This window comes from Coregonus lavaretus (assembly GCF_964263955.1).
Source record: "Coregonus lavaretus genome assembly, chromosome: 11".
Lineage (NCBI taxonomy): Eukaryota > Metazoa > Chordata > Actinopteri > Salmoniformes > Salmonidae > Coregonus > Coregonus lavaretus.
Window position 1 is genome coordinate 48,387,058 of NC_139998.1, and position 14,834 is coordinate 48,401,891.

The window sequence follows — 14,834 nt, forward strand, 5'->3', positions numbered from 1 at the left end:
ACACACACCTCCTACACACCTTGTCAATGATGGACTGCATGTGGGACTTGTGCGACTGGTCCCCGTAGAGCAGGGAAGACCACTGGTCAGGGGCGATGCGGAGGCCCCCCTCCATTGCGATCTGGACGATCTGGGAGTCGTGTTCGCGCCTCAGCGCCTCGTACGTCCAGAAGTCCTCCTTCAACTGCATCAGGGACGAGTCCTCGTCACGCTTGGTCACCTGAAGACACGGGGTGACAGACAGGACAACATCAGGGCAGATACATCTGGGTTGTGTTCATTAGACTGATATGAAGAAAATGCACTGAAAGGGACTGGGAGGAGGGACTACCTCCCATTTTCATTTCTGTTGCAAAATGTTTTAAAACACTTTCAGTTGCGTGCCCTAAAGCAGCAGGCTCTGTAAAGGAGCTGCATCGCATAACCTATGCTGGTCTTAGAAACGTGTAATAATAATTAACAATTTGGTGGGTGCTTATATTTGTCCATCGTGGTCCTCTGTAGCTCAATGTGGTCCTCTGTAGCTCAGCTGGTAGAGCACGGCGCTTGTAACGCCAGGGTAGTGGGTTCGATCCCCGGGACCACCCATACGTAAAAATGTATGCACACATGACTGTAAGTCGCTTTGGATAAAAGCGTCTGCTAAATGGCATATTATATTATTAATACGCATGTGTGAATTGAAAATCCCAACTCTCCTCTAGACACCGTCGGAGAGTCGGGTCACGGCCATGTGTATGTTTGTATGGGTGTAGGTAGTGTCAGACCTACCTTGAAGCAGGAAGCCCTGTAAAGGAGCTGCACCACGTGGCCTATGCTAGTCTTGGAGGCCTGGGGGAAGCGTGGCTCTAACCTCTGGACCACAAACAGCACCAGGACCTTCCTGGACAGAGCGGAGCCGTCCTCCAGAGCCAAGAGCACCAGTTTCAGAGCCTCCTCCTGCATCGCTACAACAGACAGCACAACACATGCTTGCCATTTTTCCTCAGATGGCATTCATTTTCTCAGTCGTTCAGGACGGATGCAATTGAAATATTGACATGTTGTCATTTGGGCCCAGACTTATTATATATATTTTTGTGTTAAAATAAAGAAAATGATATGTGCCTAACTTGCATAAATAAAACAATTAACATAACGGGGTGGGACAGGGCTCCAACCACCAAAACACTTGCTCTGTCTAAGCCTACCTGCAGTCAACTGCGCTGTCTAGACTGCCTCATTAATTACTGTCGCTGTCACGTTCTGTTGCATAATTCAACAAGTGAGTCAATAGCAGGATACTTTCGGATAAAGAAATCTACATGCTTGGCTCTAGATTACACCTCTATAAATACTTTACATTATAGTTGAGATCAGACATAATAATCACTATAATCCCAGTGTTCATTTTCGGAAGTTGCTTTCATTTCAGCGCATCTAATTAGTAAACACCAATCAAAATAAAGTGATCCTATTTCTTGTGATGCAAGTGTCAAGACGATGCGTTAAATCCCTAACGAAGCTTTAGCATTGTTAAAGATGCAACGGAAAGACAATGTATTCCTTTGAACCCATTTTAGCCATTACCGGGGTGTGTATGACAGGTCAATACAAACATTTCTGCGGTCGTAACGTTAACGGGGGAAAAACGACAGGCACAAGCAAGAGTACGAAAGAGTCACAGGAGTAAAATTAAAGGAATCAATACAGCGAGATTTAAGTGACAAATGGATTTTGCACCCCTTAAACACAGAAAATAGATGGCTGAGAAAGACAGATCCTCAGGGACGTGCACTTTGCTGTTGTATGTGTGGTACCTGGGCCGAGAAACTGGCAGCCCCTTGCCCTGACTGCAGCCCACAGGTTTGAGGAGAGCTGCTGCGGGTTCTGGTGCTGCAGAATGAGCTCAGTGACGGTGCGCTCCCCCAAAGACCTGGCCGCCCGCGTAGCCCTCACCCGGCCCTCCTCCTCCACCAGCTGACAGTGCACCAGGGTCACCAGCTTCCTCTGCATGGGCCGACTCAGAGAACTCTGGGCACTGCTGGTGCTCAACCCCACACCTGGAGGAGAGGAGAGGAGGAAAAGTGAGAGAGCGAGCGAGAAAGGCTAGGGTTGACACTATCCATAGTAACTTACAACCAGTGTGAACAATAAGGGGGGGACTGTGGAACAGCAAAACACACATGTATCAAAGCAAATGGATAAGGGGGAGAGGAAATGGAAAGAGTGCAGGTGTGAGGAGGAGGAGAGAGAAGAAGCACCATTCAAGATGATGCCTGTTAAAGCAAGATAAGCGAGAGTGAAGAGAATGAGTGCACTAGACTAGAATGATGATTGTGAGTTGCTAAAAAGGGAGAGTGGTTGAAACTGTTGCTATTGAATATGATACGTTGAGAAATGAATAGAGGCTTGTCCCACAATTCATGAGCCATGGTTATGACTGTCAGCAGGATGAGGTGGTGTCTGACTGACCTCTGCTGTTGCTCAGGGGTTTCAGGTACTGAGCCAGCTCCTCCACACACTCACTGGCTTCCTCATAGTGGGCTATGTCCTCTGCCCCCGTCACCAAGGTGGTAGGCTCCCGTTTGGGCACCTGGGGAGAGAAAAGAGACAGTGTGTGTGTGTGTGTGTGTGTGTGTGTGTGTGTGTGCGTGTGTGTGTGTGTGCGAAAGAGAGAGACAAATACTTCATTCTATAGCTAGAGGACTCCTGACATCTCCGGGAGTGATAAGTATAATTTTAGTTGTTGTCTAGTAGTCTTTTTGCTATCTAGGGCTATCTACTTTAAGTGCCACCTGTCTTCCCAGTAGCCTACATGGTGTGTGAACTGCTGACTGCTCATAACTTGCAGATGATTGTTGACACATCAACCAGGATTAAGGGGAAGGGCAATTTGTGACTGTTGAGGTTTTGGTAATCAATGTCAGCGGCGGTCTCGTTGTCAAAACGAAGACTGTCACCGAAACAAAGACGGTTCTGCAGAGTTGTTGGAGGAAGGAAGGAGAGGAAGGCTCCACACCACTCTCTCACTCGAGTATCTTACCTAGTTATTTACAGATTCTCATTTTGTAGCTTTGGCAACTGTGTGTTTTCTATCCCAGTTTGCTCCTCTCCCCTTGGCTGCAACCCTTCTAATTTAGTGTACCCTGCGCGCACAACCCATGTGGAATCATGCACTCCGGCAGCGTTTGGAACTGCCGATCTGCAGTCAAGAACGCTGAGTATCTCAGCCTATGATGCCCTTCAGTCCATATACTTTTTGGCCCTGACGGAGACATGGATCACCCCAGAGAACACTGCTACCCCAGCTGCTCTCTTGGGGGCTGCGTGCTACGCCACTGCTTATAACTATAAAGTTAGGTACAACTATAAGAAATCTAAGATGTGTCAAATAAATGATATCCAGCTCAGAGCTCCAGCTATGCATTTGGTTTGCTAACTTGCTAGCTAAGTGGCTAGATGTAAAAATCAAGCTTCTTGGTTACAGCAGATGCATTCAATCCCCTCCTGGATCAAGATCCTTGTTGCCTATAGTTTTGTGCTTAAATTAATCTTATTTTTTAAAATTGTGTGCACATTCGTTAATACTGTATACCCCGGTATGGAACAGAAACGGTATGAAAATGTGGATATCGCCCAACCCTATCACCCACCAGGTGCCCTTTGAGAGTTCCTCAATGAGCTTGACACCTTGATAATCTAACTTCCTGACGATGGCTCACTGCTCTTCGTACTGGGCGACTTCAACCTCCGGACGTCTGCCTTTGATTGATTTCTCTCCCAACTCTTTCTTTCCCCTCACCCTTTCCCAGTCCCCTTCCACTCACAAGGCAGGCAATACGCTTGACCTCATCTTTATTAGAGGCTGTTCGCCTACTAATCTCACGGCAACCCCCCTCCAGGTCTCTGATCACTACTTTGTTTCCTTTTCTGTCACCCTCTCCTCCAACCCTAGCCACTCAGCCCCTACCCAGATGGTGATGCACCATCTTCACTCTCTTTCTCCCACTACTCTCTCCTCTTCTATCCCATCATCTCTACCTTTTGCTAAATCCTTCTCCCAAATGTCTCCTCATTCTGCCTCGTCGACCCTACTATCCACCCTTTCGGCATCCTATGACTCACAATGTCCCCTTTCCTCCCGGCCAGCTCGGCCCTCCCCTACTGCTCTGTGGCAGAGTGACTCATTGCGAGCTTACAAAACAGGGCTGCGGGCAGCTGAGCGAAAATGGAGGAAAACTAAACTTCCGGAGGACCCATCATCCTGTCACTCCCTCCTCTCTACCTTCTCTTCCTCTGTATCTACTGCTAAAGCCACTTTCTATCACAAAATGTCAAGCTTCTGCCTCTAACCCTAGGAAACTATTTTCCACCTTCTCCCGCAATCATCCACCCCCTCCCGCTCCCCCTCCCTGCGGACAACTTTGTCAACCACTTTGAAAAGAAGGTTGACAACATCCGCTCCTCATTCACTCAGCCCATTGAGTCCACTGGTCCCACTCACACAGAACTACCCTACGCCTTGACCTCTTTCTCCAGATGAAATCCTTCGACTAGTGAAGTTCGGCCGCCCGACAACCTGCCCGCTCGACTCCATCCCTTCCTTCAGACCATCTCTGGAGACCTTCTCCCATTCTTCACTTCCCTCATCAACTCATCCCTGACCACTGTCTGTGTCCCCTCGGACTTCAAAATGGCCCGAGTCGCTCCCCTTCTCAAGAAACAACACTCAACCCCTCTGACGTCAAAAACTACAGGCAGGTATCACTTTTCTTTTCTTTCCAAAACTCTTGAGCGCGCCGTCTCTGAAAAACTCTCTCTCTATCTCTCTCAGAACGATATTCTTGACCCTAACCAGTCAGGTTTCAAGACGGGTCACTCAACCGAGACTGCTCTTCTCTGAGTCATGGAGACTCTCCGCACTACCAAAGCTGACTCTCTCTGTTCTCATCCTCCTAGATCTATCCACTCTCTCAGGGCTGGGCTTCTCAGGCCCTGCACACTCTTGGATTGCATCCTATCTGGCAGGCTGCTCCTACCAGGTGACGTGGAGAGGATCTGTGTCTGCACCACGTACTCTCACTACTGGTGTCCCTCAGGGCTTGGTTCTAGGCCTTCTCCTTTTCGCGCTATACACAGTCACTCAGCTCCGTCATATCCTCACATGGTCTCTATCATTGCTATGCAGATGGCACTGAACTACTTTTATCCTTCCCCCTTCTGACACCCAGGTGGCGACACGCATCTCTGCTTGCCTGGCAGATATCTCAGCTTGGATGTCGGCTCACCACCTCAAGCTAAACAAGACAGAGCTGCTCTTCCTTCCGGGGAAGGCCTGCCCACTCCAAGACTCTACATTACAGTTGACAACTCCACGGTGTCCCCCTCCCAGAGTGCAAAGAACCTTGGTGTGACCCTGGACAACACCCGATTGTTTTCTGCAAACATCAAAGCAGTGTCTCGCTCCTGCAGGTTCATGCTCTACAACATCCGTAGAGTACAACCCTACCTCACACAGGAAGCGGCGCAGGTCCTAATCCAGGCACTTGTCATCTCCCGTCTGGACTACTGCAACTCGCTGTTGGCTGGGCTCCCCGCTTGTGCCATTAAACCCCTGCAACTTATCCAAAACACTGCAGCCTGCCTGGTGTTCAACCTTCCCAACTTCTCCCATGTCACCCCGCTCCTCCGCAGACTCCACTGGCTTCCAGTCGAAGCTTGCATCCACTACAAGAACATGGTACATGCCTACGAAGCAGCAAGAGGAACTGCCCCTCCCTACCTTCAGGCTCTGCTCAAACCCTACACCCCAACCCGAGTACTCTGTTCTGCCACCTCTGGTCTCTTGGCCCCCCCACCCCTACAGGAGGGCAGCTCCCGCTCAGCCCAAGCTCTTCTCTGTTCTGGCACCTCAATGGTGGAACCAGCTTCCCCCTGAAGCTAGGACAGCAGAGTCCCGGGCCATCTTCCAAAAACATCTGAAATATCCCAAATGGGGAATATAGTGTGATGGTTCCGAACACTCCTTAAACAATCCATAACAGAAGCACGATACTGAAAACGGTCTCCACAAACATATGACACATGATCGAAAGAACCGTCTATTGCAACCTGACACACAAGTGTAAATGACCATTCTCACAGACGTGTGGGGAATGGGATAGTATCTGCAGGGTTCTTCTAGGACTTTGGCTTCAATTGGTATCAACAGACAGAAGATTTTGGTGCCAGAGGATTGAGATATTGCTTCAGGATATCCGGATTAGATATGAATGCCAGGCAATGGGGGTGCATTGTAGCCTGGTCCCAGATAAGTTTGGGCCTGACCATAAGAGTTGGTCAGACAGCACAAACAGATCTAGGACTCAGTGTATTGTGCCATCATTTCCCAAAAGCCAGAGTACAGAACAAACCATCCAAACCAGGATGAGTCATTTAGATCCAGTATATTTTGAACCACTTGAGAGGGACAGATCTAGTTTCCCTTTCTTCATATCAGAGAACTAAATGGCACTCTTGTATGTGTCGTCAGAAAACACAAACCCAGATGTGAAACGTGTGCGCGCGCACACACACACACACACACTAAAATACATAGGCAGTCTCACACGGTCAGTGGTAAACTAGAACAAGTTGTACAGTCTTCCCCTTTCAACAAGAGTTTTGCCTTTGGAATGTGTGTGTGGATGAAACTGCACTAGAGAAAACCAAATCAAATGCAGACCTCTCTGTGAGCTCCTTTTCGAAGGCTGTTTGTTTGGGATCAGGGAGGGAAATTAAAACCAGCCAAATGCTGGTAGATTTTGGCATTGGCAGGGAAAATGTCTATTCTTACCAGCCATAGAGCATATCGGACCAAAAAAAAGCAATACACACATATACATACACACACACATATATATATATACACAGTGAGGGAAAAATGTATTTGATCCCCTGCTGATTTTGTACGTTTGCCCACTGACAAAGACATGACCAGTCTATAATTTTAATGGTAGGTCTATTTGAACAGTGAGAGACAGAATAACAACAAAAACATCCTGAAAAACGCATGTAAACATTTTTATAAATTGATTTGCATTTTAAATGAGGGAAATAAGTATTTGACCCCTCTGCAAAACATGACTTAGTACTTGGTGGCAAAACCCTTGTTGGCAATCACAGAGGTCAGACGTTTCTTGTAGTTGGCCACCAGGTTTGCACACATCTCAGGAGGGATTTTGTTCCACTCCTCTTTGCAGATCTTCTCCAAGTCATTACGGTTTCGAGGCTGACATTTGGCAACTCGAACCTTCAGCTCCCTCCACAGATTTTCTATGGGATTAAGGTCTGGAGACTGGCCAGGCCACTCCAGGACCTTAATGTGCTTCTTCTTGAGCCACTCCTTTGTTGCCTTGGCCGTGTGTTTTGGGTCATTGTCATGCTGGAATACCCATCCACGACCCATTTTCAATGCCCTGGCTGAGGGAAGGAGGTTCTCACCCAAGATTTGACGGTACATGGCCCCGTCCATCGTCCCTTTGATGCGGTGAAGTTGTCCTGTCCCCTTAGCAGAAAAACACCCCCAAAGCATAATGTTTCCACCTCCATGTTTGACGGTGGGGATGGTGTTCTTGGGGTCATAGGCAGCATTCCTCCTCCTCCAAACACAGCGAGTTGAGTTGATGCCAAAAAGCTCGATTTTGGTCTCATCTGACCACCACTTTCACCCAGTTCTCCTCTGAATCATTCAGATGTTCATTGGCAAACTTCAGACTTCCCTGTATATGTGCTTTCTTGAGCAGGGGGACCTTGCGGGAGCTGCAGGATTTCAGTCCTTCACGGCGTAGTGTGTTACCAATTGTTTTCTTGGTGACTATGGTCCCAGCTGCCTTGAGATCATTGACAAGATCCTCCCGTGTAGTTCTGGGCTGATTCCTCACCGTTCTCATGATCATTGCAACTCCACGAGGTGAGATCTTGCATGGAGCCCCAGGCCGAGGGAGATTGACAGTTATTTTGTGTTTCTTCCATTTGCGAATAATCGCACCAACTGTTGTCACCTTTGGCGATGGTCTTGTAGCCCATTCCAGCCTTGTGTATGTCTACAATCTTGTCCCTGACATCCTTGGAGAGCTCTTTGGTCTTGGCCATGGTGGAGAGTTTGGAATCTGATTGATTGATTGCTTCTGTGGACAGGTGTCTTTTATACAGGTAACAAGCTGAGATTAGGAGCACTCCCTTTAAGAGTGTGCTCCTAACCTCAGCTCGGTACCTGTATAAAATACACCTGGGGGCCAGAAATCTTACTGATTCAGAGGGGGTCAAATACTGATTTCCCTCATTAAAATGTAAAATCAATTTATAACATTTTTTTCATGCGTTTTTCTGGATTTTTTTGTTGTTATTCTATCTGTCACTGTTCAAATAAACCTACCATTAAAATTATAGACTGATCATTTCTTTGTCAGTGGGCAAACGTACAAAATCAGCAGGGGATCAAATACTTTTTTCCCCTCACTGTCTTTTATACAGGTAACGAGCTGAGATTAGAAGCACACTCTTAAAGGGAGTGCTCCTAATCTCAGCTTGTTACCTGTATAAAAAGACACCTGTCCACAGAAGCAATCAATCAATCAGATTCCAAACTCTCCACCATGGCCAAGACCAAAGAGCTCTCCAAGGATGTCAGGGACAAGATTGTAGACGTACACAAGGCTGGAATGGGCTACAACACCATCGCCAAGCAGCTTGGTGCGATTATTCGCAAATGGAAGAAACACAAAAGAACTGTCAATCTCCCTCGGCCTGGGGCTCCATGCAAGATCTCACCTCGTGGAGTTGCAATGATCATGAGAACGGTGAGGAATCAGCCCAGAACTACACGGGAGGATCTTGTCAATGATCTCAAGGCAGCTGGGACCATAGTCACCAAGAAAACAATTGGTAACACACTACGCCGTGAAGGACTGAAATCCTGCAGCGCCCGCAAGGTCCCCCTGCTCAAGAAAGCACATATACAGGCCCGTCTGAAGTTTGCCAATGAACATCTGAATGATTCAGAGGAGAACTGGGTGAAAGTGTTGTGGTCAGATGAGACCAAAATGGAGCACATTGGCATCAACTCAACTCGCGGTGTTTGGAGGAGGAGGAATGCTGCCTATGACCCCAAGAACACCATCCCCACCGTCAAACATGGAGGTGGAAACATTATGCTTTGGGGGTGTTTTTCTGCTAAGGGGACAGGACAACTTCACTGCATCAAAGGGACGATGGACGGGGCCATGTACCGTCAAATCTTGGGTGAGAACCTCCTTCCCTCAGCCAGGGCATTGAAAATGGGTCGTGGATGGGTATTCCAGCATGACAATGACCCAAAACACACGGCCAAGGCAACAAAAGAGTGGCTCAAGAAGAAGCATATTAAGGTCCTGGTATAACATTTGAGTGGCTGATATGTGGTTGTCTCACCTAGCTATCTTGATGAGATGAATGCACTAAGTCGCTCTGAATAAGTGTGGCTGTTGGATCAAAAAGTACATTTTCCACCCTGATTGGGATCCAAAAGGTTTAGAAATCAACCACTGTGCCAGTTGGCGTCACTTCCATATCGGTTGATAGCTCCCATGGGGGAGACCTTTTTACGTCAGCAGATGTCACAAAGTGTTATACAGAAACCCAGCCTAAAACCCCAAACAGCAAGCAATGCAGATGTAGAAGCACGGTGGCTCTGAAAAACTCAACAACAAAAAAAGGCAGGAACCTAGGAAGAAACCTAGAGAGGAACCAGGCTCTGAGGGGTGGCCAGTCCTCTTCTGGCTGTGCCAGGTGGAGATTATGAGATTACTGCGTTATTATGTGCCAAACACAGGTAACTGCCAAAATAATGGAAACAAGTAAATGAGGGATACAAAGTTTATTGAAAGCAGGTGCTTCCACAGGTTTGGTTCCTGAGTTAATTAAGCAATTACAACATCCCATCATGCTTAGGGTCATGTATAAAAATGCCCAGTTGCCCATTATTTTGGCTACCATGGTTAGCAGAAGAGATCTGTGACTTTGAAAGAGGGGTCTCAAAGAAGCATAGGGGGTTTAAAGTGTGTGTGTCTCAGTCACAAGATCACCACCATCAACAAAACGCCAAATTATGCAAATTCTCGTAGAAGAATGGTGTCGCATCCTTGACACTCCCAGAGTTCCAGACACTTGTAGAATCTATGACAAGGCGCATTGAGGCTGTTCTGGTGGCCGAACAATGTTGGTATAGTATTTATATTTACATTTTAGTCATTTAGCAGACGCTAGTATGTGACAGATGTTATGCGACACAGAATAACAGTGTGTTACTGCAGGGATTGACAAAGTCTAAAAAGGCACTTTCCCATCGGGCAAGTCAGGAGTATTTTTTTGGTTGCCCGAAGATTATGATAATTTGCCCCAAAATGTACATTTGTCATTTAAAGGCAGAAGTGCCATAAATAGTGGGGAGGAACCAGAAAGATCAGTTTTAGGCTACTGGAATTCTTTGGAGTTTGGTGTTTATTTTATTTTTTATTATCACCTGCCCAATGGGGCAACCTCTGAGCAGGCTCAACTTGCACGAGTGCTCAGTTCACTTCCCCCAGTCAATAGGACTGTGGTATTCCAAGTCGGGGTCCCAGTGGTGTTTATTTTTTTAGGGACTACAAAATTAACAGTACAGATTGTATGGGACAGTATACATAAATTGGAGAAAGATCATTTGAAAAATACAATTTTATTGAGTAAATGTATTTGTTGGTTTCTTTTCATTTTGATAAGAGATGAAAAATAATCTGTCAAATTCATTGAATTAAGTTTTTTCCATTAGATTTGGGCTGGCAAAATTCTGGTTGAAAAAAATTCAGTACTTGCTGAAAAAGTTAGAATACCACTGCAATAGGGCAACTCTTAATGTCAATCCCTGGTTACTGCCAACTCTTTGCCTTTGCCAATCTCCGCAGTGCTTAGGAATCACAGTCCAGATCCTCCTCTTTGTATTCATGGGATATGAATGAATTCACAAAAATAAGGCCTACAGAATTTGTTCACAGCTTTACAAATATCTGTAAATAGAAGGGGGGCTTTTTGGATTTGAAATGGGAGCAGCTACAGGTGCAACCAGCGAAAGCAGCTGAATAGGGGTTTGCTGAAATGATGATCTAGAACTTTCCTGCAGCTGGGAGAGCTTGGTGGAAACCTGCATGTCATGGTGTGAGGGACGACGTGTGTGTGTGTGTGTGTGTGTGTGTGTGTTAGGGCTGTGATGATACCAGTATTACAATATTTTTTCCATGGCAAAAATGAAAACAAAGCACACCAAAGTCTTTGGTCCTTTAAAAACCTGCTGTATGTAAAATATTGCCCGCTATAGCTTGGAAAACAAATACATGTGACTCTGGATGACACCATAATGATCCCGTGTGGCTCAGTTGGTAGAGCATGGTGCTTTCAACACCAGGGTTGTGGGTTCGAGTCCCATGGGGGACCAGTACGAAAATGTATGCACTGTAAGTCGCTCTGGATAAGAGCGTCTGCTAAATGAATACAATTTAAATATTTCCAACATTAGGGCTGTTCCTAAAGAAGCTAAATCCACTTCGTGTTTTGTTTCCTTGCCATGATACTAACAAGTACCGCGATACTGGTATAGTCCTGGCCCTAGTGTGTGTGTGTAAACTCAGAGGTCCTCCTCCTGGGCAAACCCAATGACTCAGCGAAGAAGGAGAAATATGTAGAGAGAAGGAGAGATTGAGAGACGTAGAGAGAAAGAGTGCTAGGGAATGAGAAAGTAAGGTAGGTGTGTGTGTGTGTATATGAGAGCGGATGCTAGAGTTCCGTACAGTACAACAACTGAAACCTTGACCACAACATCGTGGGTTGATATCTAAAATCTGACTGTTTGCCTCAGTGTGGTGAAACCTGAATACCAGCAGTGCGCTACGGAATCCTGCTTCAGGGTCCATGTCAGCCCCGGCCCCACCTCGCTCTAGCCCTCCTCTCAATCCACCCATGTGCACTCACTCCTTTCCCCTTCATCATTCTCGTTGTCTCCCCCTCTGAGGTTCCTCTTTGTGACATTGTGCAACTTCAACATGCACTACAGAATCAGGGACAAACATTTTTTCCTTCCTGTAAATGAATGCGTCACAGTCTCTAAATAAAACAACCACTGTGAACACAAAACACCTCATGAATGACTGTTGTGATGTTGTTGTCCCTCATGTGCAACATCGGTTGAGTTATGAAAACAGTTATGAAAACAGTTATGAAAACACAAAAAAGTTGAAAACAATGTTGTTCAGGTTCAATTTGCATACAAGGAAGAGAAAAAAAACCAGACATAGCACTCCCACAAGAAGACTCAAAACAGAAATCCTACACTACTTTTGCACGACAGCCAGAATAAGAAAAAGACAAGTGAAAGTTATTTTGTCAGTAACTGTAACAGGAAAATCCCATTGACTGGCAAAGAAAAATGTCCCAATCCAGAATCGGGTAAACTGCTACTACACAACACACTTATTTACCTAACGCAAGACAAATGACAGACCTGGCCAAATTCCCAAAACAGATATTTGGTTCGTCAGTCATCACCAGTCCATTTCTGAGCAGAAAATAGTTAGTGCTTTTCAAGCACTACGTTAATTAACCTAACATGCAGTCACCTCACCAAATGGTGCAGCAATTGTCATTAGGAAGAAAGTGTAGTGAATAAAGAGAGCAATGTGAATGTGGGGTTACTGTCCCAACAGTAACTATAACCATATGAATGTGACATCGGGGCCTCCTGTAGCTCAGTTGGTAGAGCATGGCGCTTGCAACGGCAGGGTTGTGGGTTCGATTCCCACGGGGGGCCAGTATGAAAAATGTATGCACTCACTAACTAAGTCGCTCTGGATAAGAGCGTCTGCTAAATGACTAAAATGTGAATTGAGTGAGTACCTAGCCTCTCACCTGAATAGTACCTACCTAGCCATGTACATATTATCTCAACTACCTTGTAACCCTGCACATTGGACTTGGTACCCCTTTTATATAGCCTTGTTATTGTTATTTGTGTTACTATTTTTATTTGCTAATTTTCGTACTTTAACTACATTGCTGGGAAAGGGCTTGTAAGTATTTCACAGTAAAGTATATACCTGTTGTATAGCCTAGCCTAGCGTCTCACCTGAGTAGTACCCGAGTAGTACCTAACTAGCTTAACCTAGCGTCTGTCTCACCTGTCCTCCCACCAGCTGCAGCAGGGCTGTGTTGACGGGCAGCAGCTCAATGTCGGTGGCGATGGCCGTCTGGTCGAAGGGGCAGGCCTTGCGGTGCAGCTTGTTCAGGCACATCTTGCAGACGGTGTGGCCACAGCCCAGGCTGATGGGCTTGCGGACGCTCTCCTCGAACATCTGGGTGCAGATGGGACACAGCAGGAATTCCGTCCATTGTGGCGCTTGCACAGGCATCGTCACCACGGAGGTCTCTGGGGGAAGCACTGTAGCTTCGACGGACGCTTTCTTTTTCAAAGAAAGGTAGATCCTTCAGTGTGTTGGTGTGTTGCCGTGTGGGGTTTGTTTTCTTTTAGAAAACAGAGTGACGCAAAATATCTGACAGATTCCACTGTAACAAAATAAAGCTCTTCCGAACATCAATTTTCTTCTAAATGTTCAGACATTATGAACATTCAGTATGCGGAATGACCTGAAAGACAAAAAGTGAAACAGAACAGTGAACGGTAAGCATTGCAACTGCATACACCAAACCCAAACGGCAAACAGATTAATCGTTTGGGCAGAAAAAAAAATATATATCAACATTTGATTAACTGCCTAACCATGTTCTGAACTTGATTCACCTGGCTGCCCTTCCAGTAAAAGGACAAAACCAGCAGGACATCAATACAACTCCCTGGTTTGCCTTCACACTGGGGTCAGGGAGCGTTGGGGTATCCCCTGCCCCAGCAGCAGTTGTGTTCATTAAAATGCCAGTAGGCTGATGAACTACTTGTAGCGGCTATTTTAGGACACTCCCTAGTTCAATAACAAGCACTCATCTGAAAACAGGAAGTTTGGGGCTTCAATGGGGAGTGACAGCATCTTGTTGCTGCATATGAACAGGTTACTGTAACTGAATAACCACATATCAGCTACAGCAAGTGAACCCCTAGGCTAGATGTTCAACCTGGCCTCAGGGCAATTCATAAGATTTGATACGTAAATCTGTATGCCTTCATTTAGTATGATACATTACGAATGGAATAGCGGTCGTACAATATCATACGATTTACCAGATGTACGCTACCGGTCAAAAGTTTTAGAAAACCTACTCATTCAAGGTTTTTTCTTTATTTGTACCATTTTATACATTGTAGAATAAAATGAAATGACACTCTTGGGATCATATAGTAACCAAAAAAGTGTTAAACAAATCAAAATATATTTTAGATTTTAGATTCTTCAAATAGCCATCCTTTGCCTTAATGACAGCTTTGCACACTCTTGGCATTCTCTCAACCAGCTTCATGAGATAGTCACCAGGAATGCATTTCAATTAACAGGTGTGCCTTCTTAAAAGTTAATTTGTGGAATTTATTTCCTTCTTAATGCGTTTGAGACCATCAGTTGTGTTGTGACAAGGTAGGGGGGTATACAGAAGATAGCCCTATTTGGTAAAAGACCAAGTCCATATTATGGCAAGAACAGCTCAAATCAGCAAAGAGAAACAGTCCATCATTACTTTAAAAGACATGAAGGTCAGTCAATACGGAAAATTTCAAGAACATTGAAAAAGTTTCTTCAAGTGCAGTCGTAAAAATCATCAACTGCTCAGAGGAGACTGTGAATCAGGCCTTCATTGTCGAATTG

General features: G+C 45.8%; 1 protein-coding gene across 2 annotated transcripts in view; it reads right to left on the bottom strand.

Moving 5' to 3' along the window:
* Positions 1-14,834, bottom strand: part of LOC311137736 (roquin-1-like) — a 39,542-nt gene that overhangs the window by 16,888 nt on the left and 7,820 nt on the right. For both annotated transcript variants that reach the window (XM_084172302.1, XM_084172303.1), the window contains exons 2-6: positions 13,206-13,671; positions 2,455-2,575; positions 1,800-2,042; positions 772-947; positions 20-220 (exon numbers count right to left, since the gene is read on the bottom strand). In XM_084172302.1, the coding sequence (XP_084028428.1) occupies positions 20-220; positions 772-947; positions 1,800-2,042; positions 2,455-2,575; positions 13,206-13,436 (972 nt within the window). In that variant the 5' untranslated portion in view covers positions 13,437-13,671. The remainder of the gene's footprint in view (positions 1-19; positions 221-771; positions 948-1,799; positions 2,043-2,454; positions 2,576-13,205; positions 13,672-14,834) is intronic.